Here is a 19,071-nt window from a genome sequence, read left to right on the forward strand (position 1 = left end):
ACATGATGCATGGGATGCCTGCACCTTCATTTTGGGGCATCATGGAGTGGTTTAGCTCAAGAGGAGAAGCTAGCAATCAACATGGATAGTTGTGCCAGTTCATGTGGTTTTGTAATGATAGTGTGAACCATACATGGAACATTTGTTCTTCAATTCATCACACACCACCCAAAGTTCCACAAGTATGGCCACTAGCATGAGGCACAAATTTGACAGAAGAAGAGATTTGCATGTTGGAGAGTGGTGGATTTGTTTTGCAAAAGGCAACACAAGAAGTGGATGCCAATGAGGACTCACATAGATATTAGAGAGGTGTTTTATAGGCTATAGGGAAAAGGATAGACTCAGTATTAGCTCTGATGCAATTGTGAAGGGCCACACAGTGGTGAAACCATTGAAGCATGAGCTTTTCAAACTAGAGACACCTAACTCAATTGTCTTGCAGGAGTGTTATGATGTGCACATTGCAAAGAACCCAATATTCGATTGCCAAGATTTCATGGACTGTATAGTTGAAGAAAAAGGATATTTGGCATGCAAGCACCTATACTGTATCTATCTTCGAGTGTTTGGAATGGTTGCAAATGTAAACATGTTCATATACCAAATCATGCTTACGAAAGAAAACTTGCATCTCATATTTGGAAGCATAATAACTTTTCCAACACCACCTATACTATGACCAACTGAGCAACACCAATGCTACCTCTTAGCAAAACCACATTTTATTTTGTCAAAAAAATACTATCATATAATTCACATGGTTAACTTGTGCCAAAATCTGGTCAAGCTTTTGGTGGCCTTCTCTCTTTTAGTTTGTCAAGCAATAGTGATATTGCCAAAAGTTAAATCAATATAAATGTGCATTTGGATTGCTTGTATGAATTGTATTGTATTGAATTCATTGGGGGGTGGAGAGAGAGGGGGGGAGGTGAGGGAGCTATCAATCCATTGCAATTAAAGTTCTAACAATTTGGAGTGGTCACACAAGTGCTCACATTATGATAACAAGAGAGAAAGAGATAATGCAGAGAGAGATAGGAAAATTGTGGGTTTAGAGAGAAAGTAAGAGAGAGTAAAGTGATGAAGCAATTAGAGAGAGAGAGAGAGAGAGAGAGAGAGAGAGAGAGAGAGAGAGAGAGAGAGAGAGAGTGTGGGCCATGATCTACCATTTTGGAGTGATTGCATGAATGTATCCATTTTGCATGCAAGAGAGAGAGAATCGTTTACACGACATAGAGTGCTATTCAAGCAGATGTTGAGAGAGAGAAAGAGAAAGAGAGTATTGTTTGCACAACACAAAGACAGTGAGAATGTAGAGATATATATATAGAGAGAGAATGTAGAAAGAGAGGGAACATACATATAAAGAGAGGGAAACTGAGAAACTAAGAATGAAAGATGAGAGGGAGAGGGAGAGAGTGAAGGTATTGGGTAGCGGTGATGGTGGTCAGAGGGGGCATAAAGAGAGAAAGAAAGAGAGAGAGACAGAGTAAAGGTAGTGGTGGCCGTAGTGATGGTGGAGAGGGTAGTAGTGGTGGTGGCAATTTGCAATGGTGGTGTTGGTTGGTGGTGGAGGTATGTAGGGTTGGAATAAGTAGACTATGTGGAACAAGAAATGGAGGTTTCCTAGAATATCTTGCTCAAAAAGCTTGCTTCTTGCCCTTTCCATTTTTTTTTGAAGCCCTTGGGTGTAGAGAAGTTTTGAAGATTTGGAAGATTCTTAGAGTTGAAGTTGACCTTGAGGGGGAGTGTTGAGATGGCAAGCTTAACACGTGCCAATATTGATGATGATTCACTTAGTAGATAGGTCCATATGTCTACATGTAGCATGTTGGTGATCATGATGACCCTCACATGACCATTGGCTCATCATTTAGTCAATTTAGCTAGTTACATCTATTTACAACTAGCATAGTCATAATGCCAGCTTATTAAGATAGTTTGTAATGCATTGGTTGACTTAATATGCCACTTTTGTTATGTTTAACTATTGCACACATAGTGTGCACTATTATGCATGAGAAAGAAAAATAGAATAATAGTAAAGAAGGTGTTTTGGCCTCCATTTCTCTTCTTGTGTGTTCGTGTGAGAATTCCTTGAATGTTTTCTATATGTGTTTGGTGTAGTGCTTCAGGCAAGTCTTCCCATCATGCAAATTTTGTTATTTCATAAGATGCCACCAATGTTCTGTGGTACTCAAAGTTAAGGACCAAGTTATAAGGAGAAGCTATGTGGAAACCTAAACATTGAGGTGTGACATATAAGGAGTAATTAAGTTGGTACCAAGTTGAGACACATGGCATTAAGTTGTGTGGGCCCCTATTTTGGGTCATAAGGGCCATGAGGCTACCCTTGTTGTTGGGGGTACCCTCTTGTTAGGGGTCCAAGGAGTCCCATAGCCCCCATGGCAAGGGTCCTAAGGCAATTTCTCCAATTTGATAGTAAAGAGAATATTCCTTGCCCAATTAGCTTTGGTTAATAATATGGCATGTCAGCCATGCCAACTTACCATGTTGATGGGCTATAAAAGGCACACCCTCCTAGAACCATGAATAATCTATTCATCCAATTAGAGTTCATCCAACAAGTTGCAAGCTCTTCATTGAGAATTTATCTAGATTGCCATCTAAGCTTCATTAAGGAAGTACACGGTTGGATAAAGCCATCATTGTATGACTTTGTTTGTGAATAAAGAGATCTAAGCTCTTCTCTAATTTTTTTTGTATTCTCTATTCATTGCCTAGATTTTGTTTGTTAGATCATGCCGTTGCCATCTTGGCATTTCGCCTTTACTATGAAAAGAAAGCCATGACTTTTCTAGTGTCAATCTATTCCTTAGCGTTGTTTTTGAACCTTTAATTCCTTCTGGTCCAATGCAGGATGAGGCTCCACATTTAATCAATCCATTGATTGAGAGATTTGTTCTGCAGCACACATAAGCACCCCATTAATTAAGAGAGAGGTTGGTGCAGCACAGGATGGCCACATGAGTAACAGTTTTGCTACAAACAGATCTCTGCTCCTATTTATTTGATATACAATCATATTCTTTTGAGCAGAGCAGTAAGTGAAGTCATGACATAGATCTCTGCTCACATTTCAACTACATTTCTATGAATTAACTTGATGCCTTAAAATAGTAGTTGATGCATCACTTCAAGGGTACCAAGGGTTAGCTCACAATGGCCTACTATAGTTTTATAGCCCACAATGACTCTAATAGTTGCAATTGGGACCCTATATTTACTCCCCCTCTTTGATCCTAGTGCTAATAGAGCTAAAAGCCATCTTTGCTATACTGGTTTCTCAATTCATCTAGTAGGAGGTGGCTCTTGATGAGCATCTCAAGGGTACAAACCGAAGTGCAAAATAACAAGTGGTTCTAGATGTCCAAATACAAGTTCTTATTATGAATTTTCTCAAGTGCTATATTGTTGTATTCATGCAACACTAATAAAGTGTCTCATATTTTGTTTTGTATAAGCATCGATAACCTACAAACAATATTTTCCATATTTGAGGAAATCTACTCATCGAGTGATTCCTTTCAAACAAACCCAAAATATTGAGAAAAACTTCAAAAACCACCTTTAAAATATGTAGTCGTGTATGATAATATTAATGCTTATGGTGAACAAGAATGCTACATGAAGGAGGCAACATATGTATGGTTAGTGTTGCTGAGGAAAATTTATAGTGTAGAGAGAGAGAGAGAGAGAGAGAGAGAGAGAGAGAGAGAGAGAGAGAGAGAGAGAGAGAGAGAGAGAGAGAGAGAGAGAGAGAGCTATTGTGGCATGAGAAGATTCCCATGATTATGGTCTTAGAAGACAAGTTATCCCTCTTTACAACCACCTTGATAGGCCACATTAGATGCATCACAAGGCTTGAGATATACAATGACTAGAGGATCTCTCCCTTTCCCTAAGCCAATAGTTCATTTTGACTGTCCACATAAACATAGATAGAGATCATTGTGCTTAAGCTATGTCTTCTTTTGATTTGGCCTTCCAAAAAAACACAAACATAGTTGAAAGGTACATTTGTTACACCTTTGAAGCTAAATTATGCTTTTAAGTGACTTTGGAGTTGGAGAGGAAGTGGAGAGATCCTAAATCTCGATGGACCACTAAATCGTGCCACCAAGGATGTCTCAAGTGGGCATGTCACACCAAAAGAGCACCATTGATATGAATCTACTATCTCTTCTCACCTACCCAATCGATCATCTTGCATTGTAGGCTTCAATGTGTTGACACATTAAAGACTCAAGTAATGGATTGCAATGAACATAAAAGCAAAGAAGGCACTATGATTAGTGTCACCATTGACATTTCCAAAACATGATTCCATAAGTGGTTTAGGTTTCTCCAAGCCTCACCAAAGTAGTTTCAAATTGTCTTATCCTTAAGGGTTTCATATATTGGTGTAGTAATTCACAAGAAAATAGATAAAAAGTTAGATAAAGTAGCGGGAGAATATGAAGCACTTGATTGGAAATGTGATTTTGAATAAGTGCAATATAAGTAGGAATTAATTACTATTGTGCTTTTGATGTGTTGTCCAAGAAAAAAGGGAGAGATAGCTTTACTCACACACACATTTGCATTCGTGCACACACACACACACATGCATGCGTGCTCATGCGCACACACGCGTGCGTGCACACACACACACACACACACACACACACACACACTCACTCTCTCTCTCTCTCTCTCTCTCTCTCTCTCTCTCTCTCTCTCTCTCTCTCTCTCTCTCTCTCTCTCTCTCTCTCTCTCTCTCTCTCTCTCTCTCAAGCTAGATATAGGAGTGAAAGAATATCAATCACTTGATTGGTAGATGTGATTTTGAACATAGGCACAATATAAGTAGGAACTGATTTATTGTTGTGCATCTTATGTGTTGTCCAAGAGAAAAGGGAGGGATAGTTTTACTCGCACATGCATGTACACACACACACACACACTCTCTCTCTCTCTCTCTCTCTCTCTCTCTCTCTCTCTCTCTCTCTCTCTCTCTCTCTCTCTCTCTCTCTCTCTCTCTCTCTCTCTCTCTCTCTCTCTCTCTCTCTCTCTCTCTCTCTCTATGGCTCAAAGAAGGGCACAAAACCTTGCCCTCATTTGAGCCATCAAGAGAGAGGAAGGGCACAAAACCTTGCCCTCATTTCATAGGGAGAGAGAGAACCGGGCGAGGGGGGGTGTTGGGGTGGGGGGAGGGAGCTCACATGGTAAACCATGTTTGATGAAGCACTCAACCTATAAAAATAAGAAAAAAGCTCGATTTGATAGCTTGTACTTTACACAAAAGCATGTTTTCTTGGTTGATGCCAATGACTCAAAAGAAGGGCATGGCCCGTGCGCACACACACATGCACATGCAAATGCACACGCCCACGCCCCCGCGCACGCGCATGCATGCATGCATGCACCCGCGCGCGCGCACACACACACACACAAAACTCTCATATGGTAAACCCTTTATGACGAAGCATCCAACTTATACAAATAAGAAAAAAGCTCCATTTATAGTAGAATAGCAGGTTTTGCCACTTTTGGGCTTGGAGTTGTTGTGCCTTTGATTGCACCAATCTTAGTATGAGACCTAGAGCAATGCCATCGTGGTTTGATCACTTCTAATTGTACAATGATTGTGCCCTCCATGGCAGCAACACTGCTCTAATACTTGCTAGCATGACATTATTGGCATGTGCTATCAAGGATTCTAGAGCAACTTGGGCTCAATAAAAATTTTGGGTGAAATTTTGCAAAATTGGCTATAAAAGAGGTCCAAAACATAAATATTTGGCTATAATTCATACAATAAATAACCACTTATCACCTGATATGGTGATAGTCTCTAAATGTATTTTTTAATCACCAAAAGTCACCTACGTTGCAATCTAAAGAGGGATAATAAATAAAAAACTTTTTGCCTTCCATATATATTTTTCTCATAAAGCATGCATTTCATGTGTTAGTTAACACCAAACAAGCATGTGAGTATGTGAGCATGTATGTGTATGTGCCTTGGGAATCTAATGTATATCTTATCTAATTTGATAGTTTAGATGATAAATGAGCTTTGATTGCCAAATCTTTGAGCATATCTTTTAGTAGGGGCTCCAAAAGAAATACACAAGTTGGGCCATCAACCTCCAAGAAGGCACAACACTCAACATGATCTTCTCCTCTCTATAAGAAAAATAATACTAGTTTTTGTTTTTATATGGCATCTTCATTGGCACATGCAACCAATTTCAAATCATTTTAAGTCGCATGTTCTCAAATATTTTATTATAGATAACCTATAAGATGGAGAGAGAGAGAGAGAGAGAGAGAGAGAGAGAGAGAGAGAGAGAGAGAGAGAGAGAGAGAGAGAGAGAGAGAGAGAGAGAGAGAGAGAGAGAGAGATTGTGATTTATTATCTCTTTTAATATGAGAGAGAGGGGAGTCACCACCATAGAGCACATGTAAGGATAGAATCAACATGCTGATTTGGTTTTTCAAATATACTTGAGCAAAGATGCAAAATTTAGAACCTGAAAACAAAATAAGCTTACAACATAAAATCTTGCAAATAAGATTAGATAATATATTTTAGTGCTTGGGCATATTTGTACGGGGATTCATTTGTGTACATTCAATTATAGAACAAATTGCATATGTAGGTATGAAATAGTATCCTAATTTTCCAATTAAGTTACATGAGCACATGTGTCTATGTCTTATGTCTCCCCCTATGTTTATTCCTCCCTCTATTTAGTTGATGAGAGAGAGAGAGAGAGAGAGAGAGAGAGAGAGAGAGAGAGAGAGAGAGAGAGAGAGAGAGAGAGAGAGAGAGAGAGAGAGAGAGAGAGAGGGAGGGAGGGAGGGAGGGAGGGAGGGAGGGAGGGAGGGAGGGAGAGAGAGAGAGAGAGAGTTGTGGCCTTGTCTAGAAGCAAAATTATAGAGTTATACTTAGTAGAATAAACTAAGCTTTGGTGGTCACTGTTGGCAGCACATAATTCTAGTGAAATAGATGCTCGATTGAGATGTACATGGAGGATTTGTTCATGACTAACTAGACATGTAATAACAAGCCTTTATTCAAGCTTGTTTTCTCTTGGTCTAAGCTTCTAGGGCAATTATAAATGTAAAATACATGTATCGTTGAGTCTAAACAATAGGTGTGTTTTGTGGTCTTATGTGATTTTTTGGGCTTGTTGGAAAGTGCTTGCCCGGAGCAAAATATAACTCCCTTATTCACCTAACTAAACATATAATAGGGCTTGCATTCATTCTTAGTAGAGTAGAAAAAAAAAAGACTAACTAGCTTGACATGATTTCTAACACCAAAACTTTGTTTTTCATTGATCAATTTGCTCTCGTAGACAATCCTCTGAATGAAGTAAGAAAGCTAATTTGTTTCCAATTTGAAAAGATTTTAGAGCTACAGGAGAAAAATGGTATGTTATGTTTTATCATGTAAAAAAAAGGGAATTACTTTTTATCTTGCAAAATGAAAGAAAAGTCTCAAAAATTACCCTTATACTAATGCATCGTGAACCACAATTGTTGTGGAGTAGTGTACTTTAATGTTACTAGTTTTATGCGATATTGATATTGAATCCATTCTCATAGTCTATGTGCTTTTATTATGCTATGAGTTAATTCTGTTTAGTATGAAGAGTGCTCTGTATAGATGGAATCCTAAACCAGTGATACTATACATTAATGTTGAGCTAGGAAGCATCCAATGGCTATGCATTTTATACGTTCAATTCCTCCTTACTAAGCTGCAAGTTGGCTTAATCTTGGATCACTTTGAAAATGGAATACTCAAATGCAACATGCCTTTTGACTTATCTATGTGCTTGACAATATTCTTATTGGCAATTAGATTAAATCATGCAGCTTGGTGTTGTGTGCAAGTTGTACAAAATATCTTTCATTGTTAGAGCTCTTCTCAAGGTAGTTGCATTGGCTACTAGGCTAGCTATTAGGCATCTCATGTAAGTTTCTATTACTGCAATGGTAGTTCAACATTTGTACATGATACAAATAAAGAGGGTATTCAATGATTGTACAAGTTCGTTTGTGGCTACGACTCCATAAAGTAGTCTATAACATTATTAGGACTCTTTTGAAGGCAATTGCATTGTCTATGAGGTTAGCTATAACATTTTTTACATAAGATTGTTGAGAATCAGAGTTTGCAGTAGTAGAATGTGTGCACAAGAGGGAGAGAAGAGCTCAAAGTACAAGAATGAAATCTTGCTTACTAAGTTGCTTAGAGTACAACTTGGGTACACTCTCTCACAAATGATAGTGACCCATAGGCTGTTTATATAGCCCTTTGCCAGCTAGGGTTAGGGTTTCCCCTGCCCCTAGGGCTATTCACACTCATCTGCCCTTATACTCCCTTGCTTACAGTGGGTTTCTATGCCCATCTTCTAACACCCCCCCTCAATGCCAAGGTGGCATTGGATTACAAGGCATGTAAGAGATTCCCCCCCTTTTTGGAATGCCTTTATAAATTAGGATTACAAGGTTGTTTTAGGTAGATGATTTAAATAGTCAAAACAGTCGATCTTCAGATGAATTGGAGACATAGTTGGCCACCAGTTCTTTGGGTATTTCAGGAGTGTTGGGGCATTTACTAGTGATATGCCCTGTCTTCTTGTATTTGTTACATTTCATCTTCTTGAGATACTTCTTCCAGCAGTTGTTTACAAGATGTCCTTTTTTCTTACAGAAAGAACATTTAGTGAGAACTGTATGAACCAATACTTGTTCACGGGAATTTGAAGTTGTCTGACTGTTGCTGCTTTCTTTGTGGTTCCTCTTTTCTTTATCCAAACAGGATTGAATGGTACTTGCCAAAGTAGGATCTGGAATGTTGGTGAGAGTGGTTACAAGAGTAGGAAACACCTGTTTTACAGCTTTTAGGAGAATAGCAATAGCATCTTCTTCAAGTATTGGAGATTGTACAGAAGCAAGCTGTGCCATAAGTCCCTTCATATGAGAGATGAATTTTCCCAAATCTTCTCCTAAACGATATTCCAAGCTAAAGAATTCAATTTTAAGGAAGATTTTAGTATTTTTGCCAGTGGCTCCATAGAGCTTTTCAAGCTCATCCCATTTTTCTTTAGCAGTGTTTAGTTGATCAACATGATGAATCAAGGATTCATCTAAGTGTAGCATTATGATTGCTTGAGCACGTTGGTCATCTTCTATATCAATCATATTTGCAGAGTTTACAACTCTACTGCCTTGAATAAGAGGCCAATACCCTCTCTCCATCATTTTGTATTTTATAAGTACCTGCCATGGATGGAAATCCTTACCATCAAACTTTTGAATTTGAGGACAGACATCAGCATATGTTGTGGTCATTGGGAAGGTCTTACCACTTGTTAGGACAAGGGCAGTGTCTAGTCCCTTACAAACCTTTCACTGAATGCGGAAGCAAATTAGACAAAGTGAAGTCAAAGTTGCAATGAAGAGAAAGGCTGAAAATCATATAAGTGTAATATTTCAAAGTATGACTTTGGTGGTACTTTCTTATGTGCAAGCTTCTTTCGTGGTTTAATGGTCTTTTTAGGTTTTAATGAAGTAAACCTAGACTGGACTTCAGGCTCCTCCTTGTGGTACGGCTTAGTGGATGAAGCTTGTGTTGGACACGGTTTGTCTATGATCTCAATGCTTGATGCTGATGATTCCGAGGAGAGTATGATAACACTCATGCTATTGATTTCATTGACCAATGTACTTGAGACAATGCCACTTACGGTATGCAATACACTTCTTGTGCATAATGGTTTATGTGTTAATTTTACACATAACCTTACAACAATATATGAAGAGGAATAAAAAACTCACTGGGTTTTAGTGAATGCCCAGCAAGCTATTAACTTGATGATTTATGATTAGTGTTAAAGAACACTATTGTCAAGCTTAGTGAAGTGCTTGAATGGAACCCAGTTGGAAGTTGGCTTCCTGATGCTTGGTGATGTCCGTTGAGCATGCCCAAGAGCTTTAGACTCTGGAATAGGATTTAGAGACTCGGTGATTAGAATCACTGTTAATGAAGCTCAGAGTGTAAAAATGCCAAAATGTCAAGCTTGGAGCTTGTTGGCTATGGCTGCCCAAAAAAACACAGTTAGGGTTTGGCTTGTAGCAGCCAGCAGAGGAAGAATTTCTCAGAGCCCTCTTAGCTGAGGATAACCCACTTGGGGGGCTATCAAAGCCCCATGGTGGTGGCTGAGATTGCACCGCCTGCTGCCCGCGCCATGCCAGAAGACGCCACGCTGTCAGAAACTGCGCCGTTTCTGGGATCTTGACAATGATGGCCTCACACGTGGATAATGTCAGGGTTTGAACTGACGAGGAGCTGTGCCCTGATGTGGGGAAAAGATCTCTAGAAGAAAGCTCAAGCTAATATGGCCTCCTTTGTCCTCCTCAAGTCCTCCAATGGAGGTAGGTTGCAGGTAGCTATGGAGGAAAGAAGGATAGGATGAAGAAAATGACAACTCATGTGCACTTAGTGATGACTGATGCTGAGAGAAGCTGAGGAGATCAGAGATGGCTCTAATACCATGTTGAGAATCAGAGTTTGCAGCAGTAGAATGTGTGCACAAGAGGGAGAAAAGAGCTCAAAGTACAAGAATGAAATCTTGCTTACTAAGTTGCTTAGAGTACAACTTGGGTACACTCTCTCACAAATGATAGTGATCCATAGGCTGTTTATATAGCCCTTTGCCAGCTAGGCTTAGGGTTTCCCCTGCCCCTAGGGCTATTCACACTCATCTGCCCTTATACTCCCTTGCTTACAGTGGGTTTCTATGCCCATCTTCTAACAAAGATTTTGTCACATAACTGGCAATTCAACATTTTGTATAACATACAAATTAGGAGGGTATTTTGATGTACAAGTTAGTTTATGGCTAGGACTATGCAAGTAGTCTGTTTAAAGATTGCACTTTAAGTTGATATTTGTAATTGAGTTGATTGGTCTCATTAAAGTTTATTGAACTTTGTAATATAAAGTGATAACAATGGTGTTTTATGAAATGAATAGAGATATTGTGCCCCTTGCATGTGTGTGGATAGGAAGCGAGAAATGTGCTATGTGCATGTGTGTGCAACAAGCAATAAAGAAGATAATGTGAAAGAAAGGTTTGTGATAGTGATGCCTAAGGTATGTGAAAGAAGGGCTAGCTCTGTGTGTGTATCTCTCTCTCTCTTTATGTGCACACTCCAACTGTACCACACCACTCTTAGTCAAAATGCTTATTCTTGATTTTAGGGTGAAGATTTGGTTATTTGACTCTAGATTTAGGTGTTCAATTATAAGACAACATGAAACCTTATATGTATCTTAGTAATATATTTATCCTATCACCATGTCAAAAAATTAAATTATCTAGGTGAGAAAGAGCTCACCACACATGCACACGCACACGCACACGCACACACACACACACGTGTTTGTGTGCCTTTATGTAATTGCATAGATACCTAATGGTAACTATTCATTTTACCACCCACATCCTTATGTCCAATTCTTGCATTTGTTCCTATTAATAATCGATTGTATGGGTGTTGAAATTGAAGTTAGGGCCTTTTGGTCCCCACCAAGCATTCAACTTGCATGTTGAGCCACACACTCCTTTGATCATCTCTCTCTCTCTCTCTCTCTCTCTCTCTCTCTCTCTCTCTCTCTCTCTCTCTTTGTGTATGTGAGTGCACTTGTGTTGTGTATGCATGCGTTGAGAGTGATTATCACATAATTCTAAGAAAGTCTTTGTATGTAGTTTGATTAATGCATTTGTGAAACCAAATTGATCTTTATCTTGGGCATTTTAGAGCTTTAATACACTATTGTATTAATTTCTCTTCTAATTACTACTAGCGTTCCGTGCATGCAGAACACTAGGCCGCCACGAAGCAACAAGCAAAGTTGCCATGCAATTCACTCGACAATCCATTTCTTCTCTTTCTCATCTCCTCTTTTCCCTTTCTATTTCTATTTTTTTCTCTCTCTCCCTCTCTCCCAATTCCCTATGTCTAAAAATTTTTCCTCTCTTTCTTTCTCTTCCTTTTATTTTAGTTAATTTTCTCTCATCTCCTTGCTCTCTCTCTCTCTCTCTCTCTCTCTCCCCTTTTCTTTTCTCCTCCCTCTCTCCTCACTTTTCTTCTCTCTCTCTCTCTCTCTCCTATCTCCCTCTCCTCTTTTTTTCTTTTCATCATCATTATCATCATCTTCTCTTTCTCTCTCTCTCTTTTAAATTTTATATTTTTTCTCTCTATAATTGTATATCTCTATGTTTATATTCTCTCTTCTTTTTCTTCTCTCTCTCTCTCTCCTATTTTTTTCTTTTTAATTCTCTCTCTCTCTCCCCCTCTCTGTCTTCTTTTTTTCTCTCCCTTTCCTGCTCTCTCTGCCTTTTATTTTAGTTGATTTTCTCTCATCTCCTTGTTCTCTCTCTCTCTCTCTCTCTCTCCATTTTCTCTTTAATTTTTTTATTCTCTTTTAAAATTTTATATTTTCTCTCTATAATTCTCTCTCTCTCTCTCTCTCTCCCTGTTCATATTCTCTCTCTTTGTCATTGTCATTATCTCTCTCATTTTCTTCTCTCCCTCCCTCCCTCCCTCTCTCCCCAGTTTTTCTCCCCCCTCTCTCCGCTCTTTTCCTTCTCTCTCTCTCTCTCTCTCTCTCCTCTTTTTTCCTTTTCTAATTCTCTCTCTCTCTCTCTCTTTTAAATTTTATCTTCTCTATCTCTTTATCTCTCTTTGTGTGTTTCCCCTCTCTCTTCATCATCATCATGTTCTTCTCTTCTCTCTCTCTTTCCCCCTTCTCTTTGCCTTTTATTTTAGTTTATTTTCTCACTCTTCTTGTTCTCTCTCTCTCTCTCTCTCTCTCTCTCTCTCTCATTTTCTTCTCTCACTCACTCTCTCCTCCCTTTTCCTTGTCTCTCCCTCTCCTCTTTTTTCTTTTTTTGGTTCTTTTCTCTCTCTCCCTTTTTGCATTCTCTTTAATTTTTTTAATTTTCTCTCACTCTCTCTTTTGTATTTTCTTTCCTCTCTCTAGAATTCTCTCTGTGTATGTTCATATTCTCTCTCCTTCTTCTTCTCTTATCTCCTCACACACAAACACACTCTCCTTCCTCTTTTTTATTTTTTTAAAATTCTCTCTACTTGTTCTTCTCTCTCTTTTAAATTTTATATATCCTCTCTACAAATAATCTCTTTCTTCTTCTTCTCTCTTCTCTCTCCTTTTTTTCTCACTTTTCCCTTCTCTCTCCTCTATTATTATTATTATTATTATTATTATTATTCCCTCTCTCTCTCTCTCAAAGTAAGTGAAAAAATATGTTAAAGAAATTTTAAAATAAATAATTATTTAAAATATTTAATTAAAAGAAAAGAAGGGGAGGTGAGAGAGAGAGAGAGAGAGGGCATTTGTTAGGTCGCAGACAATTTTGCAGAACGAGAGCGAGCCAATGGATATCGGGAGCTTATACACGTTCGTGGTGCAGCATCTGCTTTCATGGCCTCCCTCCGACGGGGTCAGCAAAGGTCCTCCTTCCCCTTCCTCCTCTCCTGCCATCCGTGACGCACTGCAAGATCGCCCCGACTTTACACGGACGCTGCCATCGGCCCCCTCCGACGACCCCACCCGCAGCGCTCTGTCCAGCCTGTACAGACCGCCGCTGGAATCGAGTAACGAAGGTTCGCCTCGGCGAGATGGAGGTCGTGCATCTGAGGCTGCAGAAGCTCGTCCCAAGGTTTTCATTCGATCTCGCCTGTAGTTTTCTGTAAAGTCCTTCCGCATCGTATCAATTCGTGGTTTGTTTGGGGGAAAACATCACAGTAAGAAACCCTAGCGTTTCGCTTATCTGGTACGACAGATGATATCCGGAGAACAGCATGACATTTCTGGACCTTCACTTGTCTCGATTTGTGCTGGAAGTCATTAGAAAAGTAAATGTTAATCTGATTCTACAGACAGATGCATATGGAACAGCTTGGTATTTTGGACAACTTGTCTAGATTTCTGCCGGAAAACATTAACAAAATAAACCCTAGCGTTTCCTTTAGCTGATTCATCAGACAGATGTCTAGAGAACAGCATGATATTCTGGGCACTAAGCTGTCCCAATTCCTGCTGCAATCTCTAGCAAGAGAAAGCAGGTTACTTTCCATTTAGTATTACAATCAATGATGTGGTGGAGATCTTTTACTTTACATTCTGGCTTTGACTCCATCTTTATACACTGGTTGTGTTCTGAGTAAGAAACCAGCACTCTTAGCTTTACCATTCTCAAGCTTGCACATTTTTCATTAAGTTGGCTGGCATCTCCTGTGTGCGTGCACGTACGCCTGTGCGTGATCCAGCCTTATGAAATGGAAGTATCCAGCTTGCATTAACATACATTTCTGATTTGCAACATCAGTTCTGAACAATGTTTATTAAACCCTAAATCCTAAGGCAAATCCTTTTCCTCAACTACAAACTTATTCATGGAATTGTGAATTCCTCTTTGACCATGACAAGATCTTATGCCATTTCTCAATGTCTATTGTTGCAGAAGACAGTTTACATATGCCTCTTTCATTTTCTTTCTTCGGCTTTCGTTTCATCTATGGAATTGGCACAAGGTTGTGTGCTTATTGATTAGGCAAACTAAAGCTTTTGCACGTCACACTTTTGTATGCTTGCACTAAGCTTTTTTGTCTGTTTGCACTTGTGTGAGAGAATCTGGAAGTTAACATGTCTACTTCTATTTTGTTTTTCAATTATTCACCCCCTATCCATAAGGGTCAACATGTAATTGAAATTAGCATTGTTGTGGATTTTTTTCATACTCTTTGTACTATGATGCCTTTATGACACTTTATTGGAAATTGAGATGTTGCACAATCCGTGAAAGGGGCCATCATCTCAAAGGATAGTGCATTGTGGTAGCTTGGCTGGTATGGGTGTGGGTGTTAGTTACAAGTGGTCATTGGATTGACTCTTCTCATTTTTTTCCATACTTGCAAAAGTATCTGTGCCAAAGTAGTAAAATGTTTAGAGGCTTCATATGATTTGTGCTCTTGTATGAGTGTATCATAGAACTCACAATATTGGTGTGAACTAGTATTGTGGTGTCAGATTACACTCATAGATAGGCATGTGCTGCTCTTTAAATATGAATTGTAAATGGTTATCAAGAATAGACATAGAGCCATTTTTTATGTATTATTTCTCAATCATCAATGTGTAGAGGTTAATTTTCAAGCCACTTCTTTATACACTACTATAAAACATTTAAGTATGTGTATGTGTATGCATATGCTAGTGTATGGCATGTGTACTTAATAAAGATTCTTAAAGCCAAATGGCTATTTTGATGTTGATGGTGGAATTTTGCATACTTGTAAAACTATTCTAATCAAAATAGTTAGATGATGAGGTTGTTGTAATGATGCATTTGCTAACTTAGATTGTCTTGGTTCTTAGAGTACTAGTAAATTGCACACTTGCAAGAGAGGAGGATTAAGAATGTACATGTCTTCTTCATGATGGGTCATTGTAGGTATTGATTATTGTTGAGTTAGTTCGTTGGTTGGGGTTGCTATATCTCCTTGGGATGTGTTGTAGTGCATGTTTGTTCTAGTAGGGGTTCCTTGTTGATTGCTATATTGAGAATGGTCGAAATGTTTTGCATTGCTTGCACCTCTTATTAGGGTTGGTGCTCCATTGGATCAATGATAAATAGAATTTGAACCAACCATGTAAGCAGTGTCAGGTTTGGTGGTAGATTTGGGAGATTTGGAAAGTAATAGATAATAAGATAGATGTATGTAGAGCATGATAATGCTTGGTATTGGAAGACACTTGAATTAAGAAAGATGGATAAAATATTTATATGTATGACTTATTGTGTGTTCAAGTTGTAAAGATAATGAGAGTTGTAAGCTTTTTCTTTATTGCTAAGGAGAGGATTGGAGAGAGAAAAAGAGGAGAGTGAAGTTTGTTAAAGAAAGGAGTGCAAAAGAGAAAAGAGAGTGACAAGGAAAGAGAGAGAGACTAGCAAAGGGTTTTACGAAAAAAAAGAGACTAGCAAAGGAGAGTGAAACATAGAAAAAGAAAAGAAAGATAGGGAAGAAGAGAGATGGTTGGAAGTCATGAAATGATATGAGAATTTAGAGAGAGGATAGTTTTATTCGTGTAAAAAATTGATGTCTTGTATATGTATCCTTTGTCTTTTTATATGTCTCTAGCTTTACTTTCAATCCATATGACTCACTCATCTTTGACATTAATGTAACATTAAAGCTGGCTTAAAGCAGAGATTTGTTTTATAGGGAAATGACGTCCACTAGTTAGCATGATATTGTCTCGAAATTCTTGAAGGTAAGGACATTATATCCAAAGTAATGTTGGTCCATGTAGAGAGTTAAGTCCAGTTAGTCTCTTGGGTCAAAAGGAGATGTGATATCTTGTTTAAGCATTAAAATCATGATCACCAAATCATCGCTTATGAAATAATATGCATGTATTAATGAATCCACAAAAGCATAAGCAATTGAATTAAATAGAAGCTCGTGGTCATGGTCTTTCTCATTAGAAGCTTCACAGGATGCAATTTAAGTCCATCTTTCACGATCAACATTGAAGTTTTTTTCAGCATGATTGTTTTTTTACTTTTTATTTGAATATTCAAGTACTACAAATATCCTTGTATTCTTTGCTTTATATAGATCCTTGTGATTAAAATACATCGGTTCAACACATCTATAGCATAATCTTTGAGCATGCAATTCTTTGATCTGATCATTGTTTAATTGTTGAGCTTTATAGGTTTAAGACACAATGTTGTTCACAACAATAGAATAATCATACTCCATAGAGAGTGATTGGCTATACTCGTTGTACAGACTTAACAATGAGTGCAATAAGTCTTGTTGAGTTGTTACATCAGCTATATCAGTTGATACTACTAACATATGCTTGTCATGTACATACACTAAACCCTATTGTAAAACAACATTACCATAAAGATTGATGAGAGCTTCCAAGATGTATGATTGTACCAACTAATCCATAAGAGATGTCACGTGTTTCGTTCTATCTAAACTGCATCTACAATTTTAGTTGCCATCATGGTTGCATCAAAATCCATAAGTGCATATGCTAATACATCAGTCATGTTAACCATGTGAATAATTGACTTGTTGAGTTTCATTTCTCTTATGATACTCATAATATTGCTACTGGATGCCACTTGCCTCTTATAAAGCACTTCATAGTCAATATTGCCTTGTGGCACATGATAAGGATCAAAACCATGTGAGTAATACTATTGTTGAATCACCTCTTACATCATAATCCATTGATGATGAAGAAGTTTTGTTGTCATTTTTGCTATACAAACAAGTTGATGAGAGTAGCCAATAGGACACAAAAATTACTTCTCTACTATATTGCTCAAGTAATAACAAATGCAAAAATTGTATGTGTAGTATGATACCCAATCACTTAAAGCCCAAACTACTCTGAAGTCCACTCTAGTAGACTACTCAAACACCCAAAATTGCTCTGATTAAAATATTCAACAAACCAAGATGGAACAAACTATTGTACATACAAGTGAGGTTTAAAGATTTGCAATAGAAGAGCAAATGTGCATGCAAGTTAGTTCAATATACTACAAGAGTAGTGACAAAATACTCAGTTGTTGCATTGAATCTTTGTTCATGGGTGTAGATTTGCATTCCAAGAAACTATGTAGAGGACATTAGAAATTTACTTGTAATCTACATGTATAGAATTTGAGATTTTAATCTAATATGACCACTCTCATACAAGGATTAGTGACCACTCCAGTTTGACAATGACAATGCTTGCAATGAAGATGTAGTGGAGTCTCGATTTTGTCTACCCCTTGCTATCATACCAAAGTACACCATGGGGATGTAGACAGTAATATCAACACACAATTGCAGAAGGCAATAATGCTTTCACTTATCAGGAATTGTTAACAGAGACCAAGGGTTGACAATAAGGCACTATGCACTTGTATCCCTATTTGTGCTTCAGCTTTCTCAAGCTCCATTGTTATAACATTTAACTTGTGAGTGTACTCTTGCAAGGCCTTTTTAACTTCACTGTACTTTGAAAGCCCTCTCTTTTTTTGGGTTTTTTTTTCCACCTCTTTTAGATCAAACCAATGAACATGAGAAGCATCAACAATAACACAACATCTGCAACAAAATTTGCATGGACAAATGAAATCCACCACTGACAAACAATTGAGGGACTTCAGTTGCTTCATGGACATACATAACTCTAGCTTGAGCTTTGCAATTATCGAAACATGTCTTGGGAGGAAGGCTCGGGAATGGATTCATCGTTGTATGGCTGACCGGTGATCAGATTTGAAGGTGAGCTCTCTATATAGGTATGTGGAAGAGTGTGCATGGCTATGTGAGAGGTAGCCATAGCTCTTGGCTTGAAACACTTGAAGCAATAAGTGGTCCATGGGTCTTGGTAGTTTGCCCATGAGGGTGACGATAATCATCCTTCTTCCTAGTCTTGTCCTATCACATTGACCACCTTGGCCATAGCTCTTGGCTTGAAACACTTGAAGCAATAAGTGGTACATGGGTGTTGGTAGTTTGCCCATGAGGGTGACGATAATCATCCTTCTTTCTAGTCTTGTCCTATCACATTGACCACCTTGGCCGGTCCAAGTCATTGTTTCACCTTGCAATTAAGAAAGCATGCTTCACAACATTGATTTCTTCAAGATTGTCATATCAAGGCAGAAGCAAAGAGCTTCAAATTATTACGATCTTCCATTCATCTCCTATTGTAGATAAAGACAAGAAGACATTCAAATCTATTGCTGAGGCCATAATCAAACATGTCAATTTACAACTGCCAATACTACATTCTTTACAGAGAGTCAAGCATCCTTGAGGCAATCTTTGCAAGAGTGCTGTTTGCAAGTGTGCATTGCACAAAAGCTCAACTTTAAAAAAGGGAGGATGATGATCACTTTAAGATCAGCTCTTCCAGTATTAATCCAACCATCT

General features: G+C 38.3%; 1 protein-coding gene across 1 annotated transcript; it reads left to right on the top strand.

Moving 5' to 3' along the window:
- Positions 1-13,428: 13,428 nt before the first annotated feature.
- Positions 13,429-14,535, top strand: LOC148031590 (uncharacterized). Its single transcript, XM_087685165.1, has 2 exons — positions 13,429-13,772; positions 13,896-14,535. Exons 1-2 carry the CDS (start codon positions 13,488-13,490, stop codon positions 13,962-13,964), a joined length of 354 nt encoding a protein of 117 aa, XP_087541291.1. The 5' UTR covers positions 13,429-13,487; the 3' UTR covers positions 13,965-14,535.
- Positions 14,536-19,071: the final 4,536 nt, after the last annotated feature.

This window comes from Lygodium microphyllum, chromosome 9 (genome assembly GCF_053477565.2).
Source record: "Lygodium microphyllum isolate KBCC chromosome 9, Lygodium_microphyllum_v1.1.10, whole genome shotgun sequence".
Lineage (NCBI taxonomy): Eukaryota > Viridiplantae > Streptophyta > Polypodiopsida > Schizaeales > Lygodiaceae > Lygodium > Lygodium microphyllum.

Bases quoted from the DNA above. Each gene is read 5' to 3' on its own strand.
- LOC148031590 (XM_087685165.1), top strand. From the start codon at position 13,488: ATGGATATCGGGAGCTTATACACGTTCGTGGTGCAGCATCTGCTTTCA. The intron at 13,773-13,895 runs GTTTTCATTCGA...CTGGTACGACAG, and splicing joins CTGCAGAAGCTCGTCCCAAG to ATGATATCCGGAGAACAGCA.